This window comes from Mauremys mutica, chromosome 22 (assembly GCF_020497125.1).
Source record: "Mauremys mutica isolate MM-2020 ecotype Southern chromosome 22, ASM2049712v1, whole genome shotgun sequence".
Taxonomy (NCBI): Eukaryota; Metazoa; Chordata; order Testudines; family Geoemydidae; genus Mauremys; species Mauremys mutica.
In genome coordinates, this window is record NC_059093.1 from 16571726 (window position 1) to 16588845 (window position 17120).

General features: G+C 54.8%; 2 protein-coding genes across 3 annotated transcripts; one reads left to right on the top strand and one right to left on the bottom strand.

The window, feature by feature from the left end:
- Nucleotides 1-1825: 1825 nt before the first annotated feature.
- LOC123354910 (uncharacterized protein C9orf57-like) lies at nt 1826-10567 on the top strand. 2 transcript variants are annotated; one of them, XM_044997303.1, is made up of 5 exons: nt 1826-2711; nt 3593-3689; nt 7333-7546; nt 8888-9007; nt 9519-10567. In XM_044997303.1, the coding sequence occupies exons 3-5, from the start codon at nt 7495-7497 to the stop codon at nt 9632-9634; spliced, it is 288 nt and encodes a 95-aa protein (XP_044853238.1). In that variant the 5' UTR covers nt 1826-2711; nt 3593-3689; nt 7333-7494; the 3' UTR covers nt 9635-10567. The 2 variants fall into 2 exon arrangements, with proteins under 2 accessions (XP_044853238.1, XP_044853239.1); XM_044997304.1 differs by lacking the exons at nt 1826-2711; nt 3593-3689 and having other exon boundaries at nt 7212-7546.
- A 461-nt stretch (nt 10568-11028) lies between these two features.
- LOC123354869 (prostate stem cell antigen-like) lies at nt 11029-16878 on the bottom strand. The gene is made up of 4 exons (XM_044997230.1): nt 16850-16878; nt 13819-13948; nt 12853-12972; nt 11029-12138 (listed from the first exon to the last, which is right to left on the bottom strand). The coding sequence occupies exons 2-4, from the start codon at nt 13829-13831 to the stop codon at nt 11984-11986; spliced, it is 288 nt and encodes a 95-aa protein (XP_044853165.1). The 5' UTR covers nt 13832-13948; nt 16850-16878; the 3' UTR covers nt 11029-11983.
- Nucleotides 16879-17120: the final 242 nt, after the last annotated feature.

A 17120-nucleotide genomic window follows, 5' to 3' on the forward strand; every position in this document is an offset into this window, starting at 1 on the left:
TGAATACACGTTCAGTACACCAGCAATATTTCAGAGACTGCTGATATGTTACACCAGCTGCTGGCTCTGGATACGTGGAGATTGCTTGAATGTCAGTCTCCCTTGTATAGGCACTCTTATTTCAGTTTGAGTGCTTTTACCAACCAAACTGAAGTTAATTCCTTATCAGCTAAATTGATTCAAGACCTAAATTGGTGTAGGTAAGCTGGTGCAAGCCTCTAATGTTGATGCACTTAAATCAGTTTAACTGGCATCTTTTTAGCTTACCTCAGTAATTACTGATGCAAATTAAAGTGATTTAAATGAGGGTTTCACTGGTTTAAATGTACTGATGTTAAAGGTTGCATTAGTTTTAAATAGATTTTAAATTGATTTGGGTAAACTAGTGCAAATCTCCTAGCATAAACAAGGCGTAAGACATGCAAAGGTAAGGGGACCTGCCCTAGGATACAGCTAGTAGAGCTGGAACTCCAGAGTTCCTAGCCTGTGCTCTCTCTACTAGCCCAAATTGCTGTCAGTTGTCTGAGGGAATGGTGAAATAGGATAATCAGCAAGGCGGGGATGTGGATGTGAATGCAGGTAAATGGGATCTCTGCTTAGTAAGGCAGAGGTATATGAGCTCCCAGCTGTGAGGGCCTCTATTGAGGCTGAGTCAATCTGGTAGGGAGCCTGTTAGTGCCATGTATGGCAAGAGTTTTCAGACTTATGGTGCTAATTTGACACATCCAAAATTATCCTAAAGGCAGCGAGGTCCTACGTGGTGGTCTTGGATTGTGGAGGCATCTTGAAGCCTGAGATGGGGAATGAGAGAAGGGCTTGGGATCCCTATAGCATGGAGGACACAGGCCCCGCAATTCCATGAGGTGGAGATCCACATTGGTGCTGTTGGTAGTTCTAATTGTTGCAGAAGTCAGTGTTGCAACAGGAAATTAGGCGGTGGCCAGACTTCGTTGGCTCCATGAAGTTGCATCTGTCACCTTGCATAGCACAGTCTGCCTGTGAAGAAAACTGGATGCCTGCTGTGTAGGGAGGGAAAACACATCAGGACAATGCACCCCGGAATGAGGACTCCTTCCAAGAGTCTCACAAGTGCCTGCTGCGTCCAACTCAGTGGCAAAGGTGGAGTGTCTAACCAGAAATAGTTTATGCACTCATTTCCTCTCACTCTGCTCTTAGGGTTAGAGCTAACATTTAGGCCAACAAGACACGTGGGCCAAGAAAGAGATGACAGAGTGCTTACCCTCAAAAGAACACGGAGGTAAAGAACTGCTCTTGTTGCCTCACTGTACTGTGTGAACACACATGGATCATTAAAGATCAGGAACCATGGGGTTATCCATATAACTGTGCTGGGGAAAATGGCTAAATTCTGCTGGAGCAGACTAGAGCTTGGTTTAAAGTCTTCTCCAAAGGACCACTCCCAACAATAGCATGGCAACCAACCAACATTCTTCAGTCCTACTCTGTGAGCTCAGTGTTTGGGTACCCACTGGAGATGGGGACAAAAAGCTAAGCCAGTTACTTAGTGCTGGGATCCGTGCTGAACCCTCCTTTCTCCCCTCCCCCCCCCAACTAATCCAAGTCGGGATTTAGATCTGAAGTGCTCCCAGATGTTCACTGAAGCTCCCATGTTCCCTCTGATAGGAAGAGGGGAGTAAATGCTGGTTTCCCAGCCACACACAACCTTTGAGTGGACTGTTCCGAGTGTCATTTCACTGGGCTACCAGATTCTTCTTTATTTCCTGGCCTAAAATGCTGTCCCCAGTTCCCCGTGATGGTTGCCTTTCAGAACTGGGTGCTATTCCCTATCTAGTCTTCTCATCTACCTCACAGGCAGGGTGTGGCTTCTATTCGTTCGTTTCACTGTTTGAGATTCTTGGGAGGGGGGAGGCTTTAAAGAAGTGCCCAGTATTAGACTGTGTCCTCTGCCCGGGCAGCTCCCCTTGTTTGCTAGAGCAGCGCACCCATCATGGCACTGCATGGTCAGCAGCTGGGCTGGGACTCGTGAATAAGGCCCCCTTTGGCCATGGGTTCAGTGTCTCCATTGACCCTCGTGGGTCCTGGTGGGCATGCAGTTAAGCCACCTTTCCAAAGCCAGCCCTCTTCCTGTCTTGCCCCTAGGATGGACCCTCCTTGGCGAGAGGGAAGTAGCTCTTCACAGCCCATTACTGTCACTCCAAGCTCCTCACCCTACAGCTCTGCAAGCAGGGGTTAAATAGAATGCTGTGTAGGTAGCTCCGAGAGCCCTTGCCTGGACACCCAGCCAGAAGGCGAGACTCATCTCATTCCTTGGCCAAAAGGGGTCACTAAGGGTTATCTCATTTGGGGCCCAAAACAGAGAGGCCTGATACAAGCCACACCCTTGCGAGTGCCCATTTTGGGACATACATACTGGTAAAGACTCTGATGTGTTTGCAGGGTAGCCCCGGTGCAGGGTGGCATATGCCCAATCCTTTGATGCAGCCAAAGACGGGTATCTTGTTTTGGCAAATGGTACATCGAAGGGCTTCAGCTGCAGGAAAAAGGAGGAAAAACCCACATGGAGCCAGACAGGAATCAGGGGTGAAGGCCACAGAATTCCCCATGCACCTGCCATGGAGAGTGCCATGTGACGACAAAGACAGCCCCACAAAGTGTGTTGGATGCAGATGGAGCCAAAGAAGAGGCCTGTGGAGAAGCAAGCCAGGCGAAAGTGTCAGCTTGTGATAAAGGTAAATCCTTCCCTGGGCTCGCAGTAACCCATGCCAATGTCCCTCCACTAGGGGGAAGCAAGTGTGTTAGAGGCTATTACACAGGCGGTGAGGCTGGGCAATAGTTGCTTTCCAATCCCTAAGGACAGAGGCATGTAACACAGACAAGTGGGGGCTGTGGTGTAGAGGGGGTCTCTGGCAACCAGTGGCTCTCCCCACGACTGCTAAGCAGTGTCTCCAGAGCCCACAGGAAGCCAGTTGCCAGCTTCTGGCAGGGGTTTGGTTACATGGGAGACAAATGCTGTTAGTCGCCATCCAGCAGTGAAGTGCAGGAGCATTTTGGGCAATGCTCTGTGCATACAACACAAGGACAGTAACTGCTGGACCGCTCTGTTAATTGTGATCCATGTCTCCAGGGGCGCCCCCATGCCCTCGACAGGCAGCTTGGATAGTGCATGGAATGAATTAGCACAGTGTGTGTGTGTGCGCGGGGTGGGGGGGGTTGCAATCTGCTGCTTGCAGACCTTGGAAAGATCCGGTTCATAGAGACTAGATTTTAAAACCAGAAGGGAACATAGATCATCTAGTCTGACCTCCTGTATAGCACAGGACAGATAATTTCACCCAGTTACCCCTGTTCCCTTGCTGCTGTTAAGGAATGGGTTGGACAGTCACTCCCGGAGATGTGGGGGAAATTTTGAACCTCTGATTCCTGTGTTAATTTACAAGTAGTGTGAAACAGGGAGATTTTATGCCCCAGTGCAGCAGAACAGCCTTGGGAAGTGTAAAGGGCCAATCCCACTGGCAGGGATGTTATGGGCACAGCTGGAGAGGGCAAAATGGCACAGCATGATCAGCCTCCCACGAGTTATCTCCCCCCCACCCCCCCCATTTTGTTTCAGGGACTCACCTGGGACACAGCAGAGCAGGGCAGAGAAGCCCAGAGCCAAGAGCTTGTTCATCTTCAGCTTCGTCACCGTAAAGCTGCAGTCGTGTGGGGTGAGTGGGGACCCCGGGACTGCCCAAACCTCGCTCCGTGGCTGCTGGGCAGGGCAGAGCTGGATTTATACCCCCAGGGCAAGGGCCAGTCCTGGGAGGAACCAGCGTGTACTCCCGGGAGCTCACTTGTTGGACTCTTGTCGTGTCACAGGCAGGAGGCTAGACACTCCCTGCCCAGATGAGCGGCTCCCCCTCCATAAAGGTGCTAATCAGAGATTAAATTCGGCTGAAGGGCAGAGGGATGGTGGAGACAAATTGGCTGAAGGGCCCTGCAGCCCTGCTGGCCGGGGGAATAGTACCATGGGAGGGCGCTGACGCATGTCAGGACAGGCTGGTGTAACTGAGGGAGAGGAGATAACGTGGGATCCGATTCCGAGTTACTTGGTGGGCCAGATCCTGAGCTCGGTACACGTGTGAGCCCAGAGTCCCTCCCCATAGACCCCAGTTGCCCAGGGCTCAGCATCTGGCCCATTGAGGTGAAGTTTATTTTAAGACTGTTCATTACACATTAGAGCAGTATGTGTACAACAAGTTCCCATTATCGGCCACATCTGTGTGCGACAGGGACACACGGCGTCCCTTTGCGGAGGCCCCTCGGGAGGGGGAGGAGTGTTATGGAAAAGAACGAGACGTTCAGTGCCAGCCTAGTCGGGGGCGGGGGGGGGTGCTACTAGTAGTGCCTGGAGCATCTGGCAGGATTGGGCTCTATGGGACCCACTCGTGTGGCCCTTTTCCCCCCTGACTTCGGCAGGACACTGCAGGGACACAGGGGCCCGCACCCCTGCAGAGGTTTGCAGGGTCAGGACCGTTCAGAGTGAAAAGGGCGGGAGAGGGGATGAAATGGGGTTCAGCTGGAGCCAGCTGCGGTTCACCAGGAGCTGTTTTCCTGTAGGCATGCGGATAGGTTAGCAGTAGCTGTGGGTGCATGAGCTGAGAGGGAGAGACAGGGTTGAGTGTCAGGGGCACAATACTGGCAGCTAAGCCCGTGGCATCGCACGCTTTCTCCCAGTCATTGAAGAAAAGCAGGGATGGGAGGGATCCCTGTGGGACCCACAGCGGGGCCTTTGGAGAGGTGCTATTCCCCACTGCCATTCTGAGTTCTGCTGCAGAAGGCTGATTGGAGCCAATGCAGCGCTGGCTCAGCTATTCCTGCGATACCGTGTTGGTGGGTAGCAGCACCTTATAGTGCACTGTGTCGAAGGCTGCAGAAAGGTCCAGCAACATGGGCATAGAGGAGAGCTGACCTGCGTCCCTGGTCACAAGGGTGTCAGCTTTCAGTGCCACGGGGGCTGTTTCTGCTGTGCCCTGGTCTGAACCCTGCTGGGAGGCAGCTGCATGTTGTTGGACCAGCGTGATTACGACCTTCTCAATTGGAGAAGGGGCAGCCTTTGGAGAGATCTACTGGGTTGCGGTTGGTGTGGTGAGAACTGGGAAAGGTCTTGCATTTTTTAAAGAGTTTGGTAGCTGTGTGTCTCTGGAGAAGGCATTGACTAGTTCCTGATGACTCTCTAATGAGATGTGATGGTCTAAGTACTATGAACCCTGAAATGTGCAAATGGACACCCACCACCACCTCCACGGGCACAACATCTGGAAGCGTCTCTGGCAGCACCCCTTCCCCTGCCAGCACAGACAGGGACGCACCTCCCGCTACAACCTGTGTGAATGCCAACCTGTTACCCATTTTGGTCCAAGTGGTTAGTTGGTATTTGGGACTTTGTGAGTCATTTCCATTAGGAGGAGAGACTGATGATAGAGTCAGGTATTTCTTTGGTGCAATCCTGTTTAGTAAAAAGACTGGCCACAAAGTCCTATTTCCCTAAACAAAGCAGAACGGAACAGCAGGCAGTTTCTTTGCACGGAAACCCAAGTCTGCATTTCCAGCCGGCACTGCCCAAACAGAAGCCCTGTTGCTCAGCTTCCTGTCAGGGCCATGCTCACTCCTGCTTGTCTTGTCTGCTGATGTTGGGGCACACAGCCCCTGTGTTTTACAGTCAGTCTCAGGGAAACCTCGTAGCCCCTCACAGAAGTGTAGGGCTGGGAGGAACCTTGAAAGGTCACCAAGTCCACCTCCGGCACTGAGGCAGGACCAAGACAACCTACACCATCCATGACAGGTGTTTGTCCAGCCTGTTTTTAAAAACTTCCACTGATGGGGATTCCACAGCCTCGCTGGGAAGCCTGTTCCAGAGCTACCTTTATGTCTAACTTCCCCTAGCCTTGTTCTCAGAAACAGCTGGACCATTTTGGCTGAAACTTTCCAAGAAAATTCAGCCAGAGGCAGACACCCGTCATGGAAAATGTCAGTCTAACTAGCTAAAGTTTGGCAAAGGTATCAGCAACTGAAAACGGGGCCCTATAATGGGATGTCTTGGGCAACTGTAATAATAGGTGGTGCTACCAGCCCCTTCACCTAAGATTGGAATATGCTGCCACCTCTGGGGCAGAACGGGGCAGCTCTTTAATTGAACACAGCAACACAGCCCAGGTTTAGGACAGGACTCGATGATGTCTTCCCCTGTCCAGTTGAAACTACCAGGGAGGGGGTGTTTCAGGAGGTGGAAAGTCATTGCTTGAGGTGGATGCCTTGGCTAACACCAGTGAGGTCCCTCTGGGGCCTGGTCATTGGCCTCCAGCAGCCAGTGTGACAAGACTAAATACCGTGTGTCTGAGACAGTCCAAACCACCCCATAAAGGAGCATCCTGCTGTGCTGGACTTAGAGTGAGCCACAGACTCTGTCCCTAAACGAATTGGATCCATCTGATCCTGCGCTGCCCCCGCTGCTGGGCTAAAAATACTGATGGGAATCTGCCACCCACGTTCCCAACATGTTCCCTCGGTGTCCTTTGCAGTGGTCAGGCTCAGGTGAGCGGATCCCAGGCCATAAGGTTCTGTTCGCTGGGGATGAGGGGGCACAGGCAGTGTGGCTGGAGGAGTTTGCACCTTTCCCAGTGCATGGGCCGAGGGGGGTGCTGCTGCTTCCCACTCTCGGAGCCATTCGGGGCTGAGTAAAGAGACAAACCCAGGCACTGGGAGTGAGTTCTGCAGGTTTGTTTGTGAGCTTCCTGTCCTGTCTGCCAATGCCCATTGTCCCACCATAGTCCTGATCCCCCATCCCAGCTCCCAATTGCCCTGCTGGTAACTGGGACACGCACTGCCTCTTTCTCCATAACAGCTGGTGGGACTCTGCCTGTGGCCAGGGTGTTCTCTGTTGCTGGAGCCACTAGCTCTGCTGCCCTCCACATCCCAGCAGCGAGACTTTCAAGGGGCTGCCAGTCTGCTGCAGCCTCCTCTATTGCAGCCGGCTCCTGTTTCCCTAGGGGTGGCGGGGTGTGTCTCGGCCACGCAGACTCAGCAGCCAGCTATGCATCAGGCCTGGTTGGAAGGTTTTATTCACAGTAATGGAGCAAGAAGTTTAATTCTTAAAAAGGACCAGTTATGTTCTGTGGACATTGATAGGTACCGTATGGGAGCCCTGGGCGACTGGCACCAGCCCAGTCCAACCCCAGCCTTTGGGGAGGGTGGGCAGCTGCCTGCCCAGAGCTGGTCACCTGAGCAGGAATTGCTCTGCTCCTGGACTCACCATTCGATCCAATCTGGGGCTATGACTATTAATCAGAAAAACCTGGGTGTTTCCTGCAGGATGGGCCCTGATTGGCTGCTGCCCGGCCTCCACCAGTGGTAATATAACTCCGGCTGGTGTGTGAGGTATGCCATACTCCGCACACTGCCCTGCACCCCTGCCTGAGCTCTTGCTCACCCAGCACACCGTGCCGCCTCCGCTTGAAGGAGAGAAAACGAAGGATGAACAAGATGCTGGTTCCTGTTTTCACAGCCCTGCTGTACTTCGCAACGGGTAAGTTCCCAAACTAAACTGACCAATTCACCCCCTCAGCTCCATCAGGGAGCTGGCCCCTTGACTTCAGTGGAGCTAGCTAGGATGATGTACAGCAGCAGAGGAGCTGGCTTTTGTTGGTTAGGAAGAGGGATTCACACACTGTAGCGTAAGAGCAGCCTGTGCTCTGCATTAGTGACACGCCTTGGCAAAGCCAGGCTGGCCTAGGGAGGGACCTGCACAGGGACAGATAACATCAGCAGTGTTCTGAGGTCAATACAGGTAAGTGGATGGGTTCGCAAGACTGAGACAGGGCTGTTGAGTTTTGCAAACCAGCGACATGCTTCCCAAATATGGCCAAATACAGCGAAGCCATGAGCTTGTTAGAAGTGCCTCTGGCAGTCGCAAAGTCCAGCTGAGCTGAATCCAGGCAGTTGGCAGAGAGAGACCGAGCCCCTTTGTGTAACGAGTGAGGGGGTTTTTGAGCTGACCTGTGCAGTGAATATTGCCAGTACTTTTCTCCAGGACAAAGAACTGTGCGACGTGTATTGCAAAATGGTGAGCGGCAGCCAGTGCCAATCACTTACACGGGTCACTTTGTGATTTTCACATTATTTTAAATTTTTAATAAAATTATAGGGGTAGGAAAAAGTATATGCTGCCACAAGGATAGAGAGATATGACTGGCTGCTGACCTCCTTCAGATTCATGCTGAATGGGTTTTTTTCCCCCATGCACTTAAAAATATTCACTGACTCTTTTATAAGCAGCACAGAAAACCTGGAATGGGTCTTCAGATTGATTTGATTCACCCTCCACATAGAAATCACACTGTCTGAAATTTTAACTACTAGATGAATAGATTAAAAGCTCATTGTAACTGAAAGGCTCAGAGAGAGAGGTATTTTTTCCTATTTCCTCCCAATTTACTTTGTGTTTCTAAGCCCTCTGTTAAGTCAGTTTCAGTATTTCCTGGATATAGTCAATTAGTCAGTTTCCACACCTGTTTCTTTGGGTCCTGGGACAGCAAAAGAGGAAGGAAAAAGCTTTACAGACACAGCAATGTACCTTTAAAAATCTGAAAAGCCACTAGACCAATTGTGGTGAATTCGTAAGTCAGTTATTTATAGAGTTATTATAGAGGCAGAGCTAGTGTGTGTATCCTGACGAGTTTCTATTTCATGGGCTTGGCTGGGTCAGCTCCCAGGCCGATTCACATTCAGCCTTTCTATAACACAGGGACATGAGAGCTCCTTGTCACCATGCTCCTGATCAGACGGGTGACTCTATTTTCCTGCCCATCTCCAGTGGCCCTCTGCGCCTGATGAGTTGTGTCATTCTCTTCTCTCTCCTGTCACTCAGCGGGCGCCCTCCTGTGCCACGTGTGTGTCAGACGGCAGCCGAACAAGACGTGTCTTGCAGGGAAAAGCATGTGCAAGGCAGGTCCGGGGGAATCCTGCTACCTCCAGACACTCCTCCTCGGTAGGTGCGGGTGGCAGGCACACCCCCCGCTCCCCTGGCTAGTGTTTTCAGTGAACACAGATGCCCCATCTCTGGGACTCAAGGTTTTGGAGGGCAGCATGCTCAGCCGCTGGGAGGGTGGGGACTAGGAGGGTCTCTGCTGGGCCTCGAGTGACCCTTGGCTGCTAAGCTGGCAGGACACTGGGGAGCTCCAAAGAGAGCCATGTTCATCCCTTAGTCCAGAACGGTGGCTGTGACATGGGGCCATAGGGAAGGGCAGGCGTGGGGAGTCCCCGAGGACAGAGAATGGGACCAGCAGGTGTCTTCCCCTGGAACAGTGGGAAGGGAATGGCGGCGGGTGACAGAGGAGACATGGTTCCTGGCTATCGACAGAGTGGGGGGCAGCTTAGCTGGGGATGCTCTGGCTGGGGGGCTGGACCAGACACTGGATTCCTCTGGCACAGTCCCAGGGAGGAGGCGTCTGTCCCTCTCACCCAGCCCTGAGGACTCATGGCCCTCTCTCTTTTTCCAGGGAACTTCCCCCTCTATTCACAGCAGGGCTGCTTCAGAGATTGCCAGGACCAAGTCGGAGGCACATTCATCCATCACGTCTTCCACTGCTGCACTGAAGACTTCTGCAACGCCTAGGGGCCACGGACACCACCTCACTTCCCACTCACTTGGGGGGCAGCTGCACTTCTGGGAGAAGTCCACTTTCTTCCTGCCTGGTTTCTTTCCTGGTTTCCCCAGTCTGATTAAAAACCCACCAGAATCCAAGACCTGCTGTGGCCCGCGCCTGCCCTCTCCTGTCCTCTGACCCCTCCCACTCCCATGGCCCCCTCCCCTTTGACCCTTCTGCCTGCCTGCCCCGCCCTGCCCGGTGTCTCGCTGGCCCAGGCCCAGCACTATGACTCCCTTGGATCTTGGATTTGCTGTGGTGCCGTGGGTTAAGGTGACCCCCCCCCAGCTGTTGTTCAGAGCCCCTGCCCCCCTGAGAGCATTAAGGGGCCCTCTAGGGTGACCAGACAGCAAGTGTGAAAAGTCGGGACAGAGTGTGGGGGGTAATAGGAGCCTATATAAGAAAAAGACCCCAAAATCGGGACCATATAAAATCGGGACATCTAGGGCCCTCTTCCCTGGCAGGCCTCTGAACAGGGTGGACAGTTTGCCAGTGGGGAAGGCTCCAGTGCCCTCCCTTGGCATTTGAGGGATGAGGCACTGTGCCTGCCAACCAGACAGCGCCGCTCATTCCTGCCTCCATCCGCCAGGCTTCTCCGAATGCCCGGTGCCAGCCCTGAGCCTGGGGCCCGTGTAACCCACCCCCCTCGGGGCAGTGCTCCGTGTCCCTCTGGCGGTGGCTGGGTGTCAGACAGAGCCTGATGAGCCTGCCACAGCTGTGGCTGATGGAGCTGGCTGGGTCTGTCAGCTGAGGCAGTCCCGGCTCATGCTTTTAGGTCTAGTGGTACCAGGTTCAGTCCCCCCTGCCAACGGCCCAGCCAGGGCCAGCATATCATCTGCCATTCCAGGACTGAGGGTGGGACTGCTGTTAGGATACTTTGTGGGGCGGGAGTCTTACCTCCTTAGAATTTGTTAATTACTGATTTCCCCCAAATTCATTCTGTTGGCTGCCTCCCCTAATAAAGTTCTCTTTGTTTGAACCCCTGGACTTGGTCCTGGTGCATGGGGAAGAATTGCCCACCAAGGGTGCTCGGGGACGGGTTCAGAGTTTTATTGGTTTCTGGGGAGGGGATCAAGTCAGTGTCAGCTAAGGAAGGAACCCCAAGAACAATGAACCCATCCCTCTTGCTGCCAACACTGAGGCCAAAGAGTTGCACTTAGACCCGCCCAACCAATGGGAAGAACTTGGATGTAATGCCCCAGGGCCAGGCAATCTGCTTTACCCACCAGAGGGAGATGTCCTAGCAGAACCTCTGCCATCTTTGGACACGTAGGGGTGGTGATAGACGCTACTGTCCCAAATGAGGGTCCGAAAATACATTGTCCCCTGACCGTGTATGAAGAAACGAAGGACAATCAGAGGGTTTATTGCACCAGGAAACAAAAGAGCAAAATATGACAAAGAGGGAGATAAGTGCAGGCGTTTCATCAGCAGAATCTCAGCTGCAGATAACAGCAAGCCAGGATCACACCCTGGGCACAGCAGGGAGGCAGCGTTTCAGAGACACCGCGCGAGTGTGTGTGGCTGAATGGAATGGCAGGATGTGATCTGTACAGAGTGACCCCATTCCAGGATCACTCAGAGACCAGGGACTGCCCCAGGCACAGTGGGGTTTGGATTACGGCAGGGAGACGGGCAGGATTCATTTCCGAGGGCAGGGGGAGCTCCGGGGGATCAGCCAGGCAGGGAGCTGGGCACGCTGCAGAGGAGGAAATCCCTGAGTGCCCTGCTGTCCGGGTTCCTGTCCCAGGCATGGCTCTGCCAGCTAGTTGCCTGGGGCCCAGTGTACAGGGAAACATGGAGGGAGAATTGAGTGGGTCCCACTGGTTGGCATGCAACAAGGGGTCCCCTCTGCATTGTAGCCTCCCCAGCTGGCAAACTGCGTGCCCTGCACAGAGCGATGTGAAGGGAAAGGGGGAGCCCCCTTAATATTCTCATGGGGCAGCGGCAACTCTGAAACGACAGCTGTGGGGGAGGGTGTATCACCCTGATACAGGCACCTTCAACTACGGAACAGCAGCAAAGCACCAGTTTGGGTGCTGGGCCTGGGACAGCAAGATGGGGGGAGGGCAGCCAGGCAAGGGGAGGGGCCATGGGGAAGCAGGGCGTGGCCAGGGGGAGTGGGGTGGAGCCAGAGGGTGGAGCTCATTTCCTAATTTAAATATAGTTTGTAGCCGACAGGAGCGTGTGATTGAGGATGGCACCAGGGGATGGTCTTGGGTCCTGCTGGGTTTTACATGAGGCGAGGGGCGTGAGAGACTAACCCAGAGCCGGGGGAGAACGTGGCGTCCCTGCCAGCCCTGAACGCCAGCCTCCCCTTAGGCGTAATCGGAGAATTTGGGGAAGGGGTTGTGGATGTTGCAGAAGTCCGCATCTGTGCAGCACTGGGTGGTGTCCTTGTAGTAGTCTTCAGTGATCTCCGTATCCTCGCAGATGGACGTGCAGCCCCGCTCCACACGATTGATAAAGCCCGCTGCAGAGGGAAAGAGAGACCAGAGCCAGGCGCCAGGGACAGGCCCCTCCTCCCAGCTGAGCTGCCCTTCCCTCTGTCCCGGGCTCCTCTGTCTCCCCCTGCCACTCCCCTCCCACTGCTCCAGAGGAAGACACCTGCTGGTCCCTCTCTCTGTCCTCAGAGGACACCAACTCCTGCCTGTCCCAGTGTCACAGGGTCTGTCTACACTGCCGTCAGAGCCGTGACTGAAGCGCTGTAGACCGGCCGGAGCTAGCGGTGATCTAGCTAGCTCCAGTCCCAACAGCAGGGCAGCTACGTCAGCACAGGTCGTACGAGCCCACCCGATGGCTAGCGGTGCTGTCACCCCTGATGCCACAGCTTCCCTGCTGGCGTTAGTCAAGCTAGCTAGGTCACCGCTAGCTCTGGCCTGTCTACAGTGCTTCAGTCACGCCTCGGACTGCTCTGTCGCCATCCCCATAGTCACCGCCCTTGATTAAGGGACGAACGTGGCACCCACATAGCGAGCAGTAGCAAATCTCAGAGCCAGGCCGACAGACCATGGCACTAAAAATAGCTGTGTAGATGCTCCAGCTGAAGGTTGGGCTGTGAGGCCCTCCCCAGCACCGCTGCTAGCATGGCCACAAGGGCTCACTCTAGAGTAAGGTGTTCTGCCCTCACACCCTGGCAGCTCCTAAATTGCATTCTGAGGGGCCCTTCTTGGCCTCCCAGACTCACCTATAGTGATTTTACGGGTAAAGCAGGATTCCCCCTGAGCTGCTGTGCAGGTGTGTTTGCCTAGCATACAGCTGCCGTCCTGCAGCATCATGAAACAGCCGTTGCACTGGAGAGCTGCAGCTGTGGGAGAGGAGAGAGAAGAGAGAGTAGGAAACAAGCAGCCAGGCCCATACTGGTGCCTGGACACAGACACCAAAACAGCTTCCCGGCCGCGTGGAACCAGCCATGCCCCTCCTGCACCATGATGTCCTGCTCCGGTTCATTTCATCCCTCCCTGGGCAGGTCACCGCTGGGCCAGCCTGGCTTTCCAGGGGTGGCTCTGTCCCTCCGCCAGAGCACAGGCTGCCCTTGAGCTAGAATACGTGGTTGTCATTGAATTGCCCTCGGGAAAGAACACAGGCCTGACCTCGGCTGACTGGACTGGCTCCAGCTGAGGCTCTGGCCCATCAGGGGTGGAAATCTCCCCTCGTTGGGTTTTGTTTCGGGACTTACCCATTGCTAAGCAGAGCAGGGCTGGCAAACCCAGAGCCAGGATCTTGTTCATCTTTAGTTTCCTCTCTGCCGAGCTGAGGGGGGAGCTGTGCGGTCGTGTCAGGTGACCGAGGAGCGGTGCAGGGGCTGCAAACCTGGTGCACTGGCTCCCGGGGGAGGACAGAGATGGATTTATACCCCCGGGGGATGGGGTAATTGCTAATTACAATCTAATGGTCACCGTGCAGCCCAGAGCAGAACGTTCCCTGCCCAGGTGAGCGGCTCTGGCAGGCGACGCCCCAGCCCTGCCTCCCCCACAGGGGCATTTTGCCAAAGGCACAAGCGGGAGGGAAGTGGCAAAATGCCACGGGTAGCTGCTGGGAATGAGGGGTGAGACCTGTTCCTGTGTCACTGTGGAGCTCTCGCTTGGTCTGTTGGGTTCTATTTTATTAAGAAAAAAATCAGATCAGTTATTACAATGGTAAAAGTATGTACTGGGGTGAAGCATGCGCTTGTCACAAATAACCAGTTCTTTTTCAGGCAGCTGGTTACAGTTAAGTGAGAAGATGCAATTGGTGAAGGACACAGAGACTTCATGAGCTTGAGTTGGTGCAGATAAATATACCTGAAGTAATAGAAAAATCAATGTACATAATTGTAAGTAAGGTGGTTCCTGCTTTGTTCATACTTATAGTATTTCATTGTGGGGACTTACAACCTCCTGGACCATTAGAAACAAAGATGGAAGAGAGTGTAAGTGGAGCCCACCCCAGGAGAAGAGTACAGGACTAAGCTTTCTATCCATTGTATGGAGCCTCCATAGGGCTAGAACCCAGGTCTGTAGCACTAATAGGTAGGAAACATCACCAGGCTGTCACCAAGGCTACACCCAATTTGCTCTCCACTTCCCATGATCTGCTATGGATGCAGCCCATGGGCTGCTCCACCTCAAGGGTTTGACAGACAGCAGCCTCAAGGCTCCTGATTGGCCATCTACTCTATATAAAACCAAGGGGCGGTCCTGTAGCTGCCATGGCTGTTCCTGCTCTTTGCTCCTCAAGTTCAGGCTTTGACCTCAGCTTGATTTGAATTTTGCCTCCTGACTTGGACTGACCCTGGCCTGGAACCTGACAGTGAATGCCTCTGCTACTTCCAACCTCAGGTTTGCTCCTGCTCTGACCTTTGGTCCTGACTGCCCTTGTTGGGATCCTGACAGGCTGTCCCATGTCATCCCTTGGTGTCCCAACAACAGGCTGGATAACCACATTTTTATACACATTTTCCTATTTTAACCTTTCGTGTCTGGTACCATATTTGATAAGGTTTCAGCCCTGCCAATGTATGGTGGTATCATAGTTCAGCTTCCAACCACCAATGCAAGTACTTGTATCAATTAATGTCCCAATAGTTTTGATACATCAATGCAGATAGCTCCATTGTTAACTTATTGCAAAAGTACCCATCTGCCTGTTTGTGGTTTACGCATATATCACAAGATGCATATTGCTAAACTTCATAACCTTCGCTTAAGCACATAATACTTATTCCAGTTAGGTCGCACTCTAAGCCCTTAATGCTTAAAGTCTATAGCTAAGCCTATTTTTAATACATGTGTTTTGGTTCTTCTATTGGCTGTTACAGTTGCGATAATAACGTTAATTGTTATTTCTATATGTATGCTTAGCAAATAGATTGTGTTTTACTCAAAACCAAGATCAGGTCAGGGTCAATGGTCAACAGATGCAATTCTGTGAAGCAAATAAATATATTCCCAAACGTGCCGCCTGCCCGTCCAGCCAGCCGCCCATCCACACGTACAGAGCGATAGCCAATAGAAGAGAGATCTTTATCATAGAATCATAGAATAGCAGGGTTGGAAGGGACCTCAGGAGGTCATCTAGTCCAACCCCCTGCTCAAAGCAGGACCAATTCCCAACTAAATCATTCCAGCCAGGGCTTTCTTAAGCCAGGCCTTAAAAACCTCTAAGGATAGAGATTCCACCACCTCCCTAGGTAACCCATTCCAGTGTTTCACCACCCTCCTAATGAAAGAGTGTTTTCTAATATCCAATTTAGACCTCCCCCACTGCAACTTGAGACCATTGCTCCTTGTTCTGTCATCTGCCACCACTGAGAACAGCTGAGTTCCATCCTCTTTGGAACACCCCTTCAGGTAGTTGAAGGCTGCTATCAAATCCCCCCTCACTCTTCTCTACTGCAAACTAAACAAGCCCAGTCCCCTTGGCCTCTCCTCGTAAGTCATGTGTCCCAGCCCCCGATCATCCACCCTCCGGCCAACTCATCTCTCCACAGGGTTGTCCTCAGTGATGAGCTGCCAAAATCATAACAACCGGTTCCCTCCTCACCCCAGGAGGAATCATGCCCCCCCCCACGGACTCCTGCCCCAACCAACGCCCCGCGTTCCTTGATGCCCCCCCCAGGGACCCTTGCCCCATCCACCCCCCTTCCCTGTACCCTGAGTACCCTCCGCCGCCCCATCCAACCCCTCCTCTCATTCCTGATAGACCCCCAGGACCCCTGCCCCATCCAACCCCCCGTTCTCTCTGTCCCCTGACTGCCCCTGGAACCCTTGCCCCTGACTGCCTCCCACCGCCCCATCCAACCCCTGATCCTTTCTGACTGCCCCCCCAGGACCCTGGCCCCTGTTCAATCCCCCTGCCCTCTGACCCCCCCACCCCCAAACTCCCCTACCCTCTCTCCAACACCCCCTCCCTGCCCCCTTACCGCGCTGCCTGGACCTGGCTGGGCCAGGACAGGAGTCGCGTGGCCGGAGCCGGAGGATGCGGAGGGAGCCCGGCGGCCGGAGCCAGGTGGCTGGCCGGGTGGAGCCAGGGAGGGCTGCGGCCAGAGCTGGAGCCGGGCAGCCGGGGCCGCCGCCACGCCCAGACCCGCGCTGCCGGAGCCCGGCCCCCTGGCAAAACAGCAGGGGTGGCTGGAGCCACGGGGCCAGGCCAGGCCGGAGGTGGGGGGCCGTGTCCAGAGCCGGGCATCCCGGTAGGTGGGGGCACGGCAGGGCCGGGGGGGGTGCGGCCAGAGCTGGGCGGCCGGGGGAGGGTTCGGGGGGGGGTCGCGGCCGGGGACGTGGGGGGAACGCGGGGCCTTGCCGCGGCCGGTGAGGGTCGGGCGGGGACCTGGGGACTGGGGTGGGGGGGCCGCGGCCGGGGAGGGTCGGGCGGGGACCCGGGGACGGGGGGGGCCGGGTGGCCGGGCAGGGTCGCGGCCGGGAACGTGGGGTGGGGGGGAACGCGGCCGGGGCCGGGGAGGGTCGTTGCGGGGCCAGGGAGGGTTGGGGCCGGGCGGGCACCCAGGGACGGGGGTGGGGCCGGGTGGCCGGGCAGGGTTGCGGCCGGGAACGCGAGGGGGGGGGGGGGATGCGGCCGGGTGGCTGGGGTGGTCGGGGACGCGGAGCTGGAGCCGGGTGGCCAGGGAGGGTCGCGGCCGGGGAGGCGGGGACGGGCCGCGGCCGGGGACCGGCCGGGGCACGGGGACCCCCCTAGTTTCCTACCTCAGCGTCGTCTTCCTGGGCCGGGGAAGCCTGCTTGCTTCTCAGCCCTCCCAGGCTTCCCGCACGAACAGCTGATTCGCGGGAAGCTGTGGGGGAGGAGAAGCAAGGAGGAGCGTTCATGGCAGCAGGGAGGGAGCGCTTGTTAAATTTAAATGCCCTTTTAGAACCAGTTTGTCCCACGGGGAACAACCGGTTCTAAAGGGGTGTAGCGGGCCGGTGTGGCTCCCCTCCTCCCCGGAGAGGGTTGAGCCCCGGACACAGGAAGGGGCGG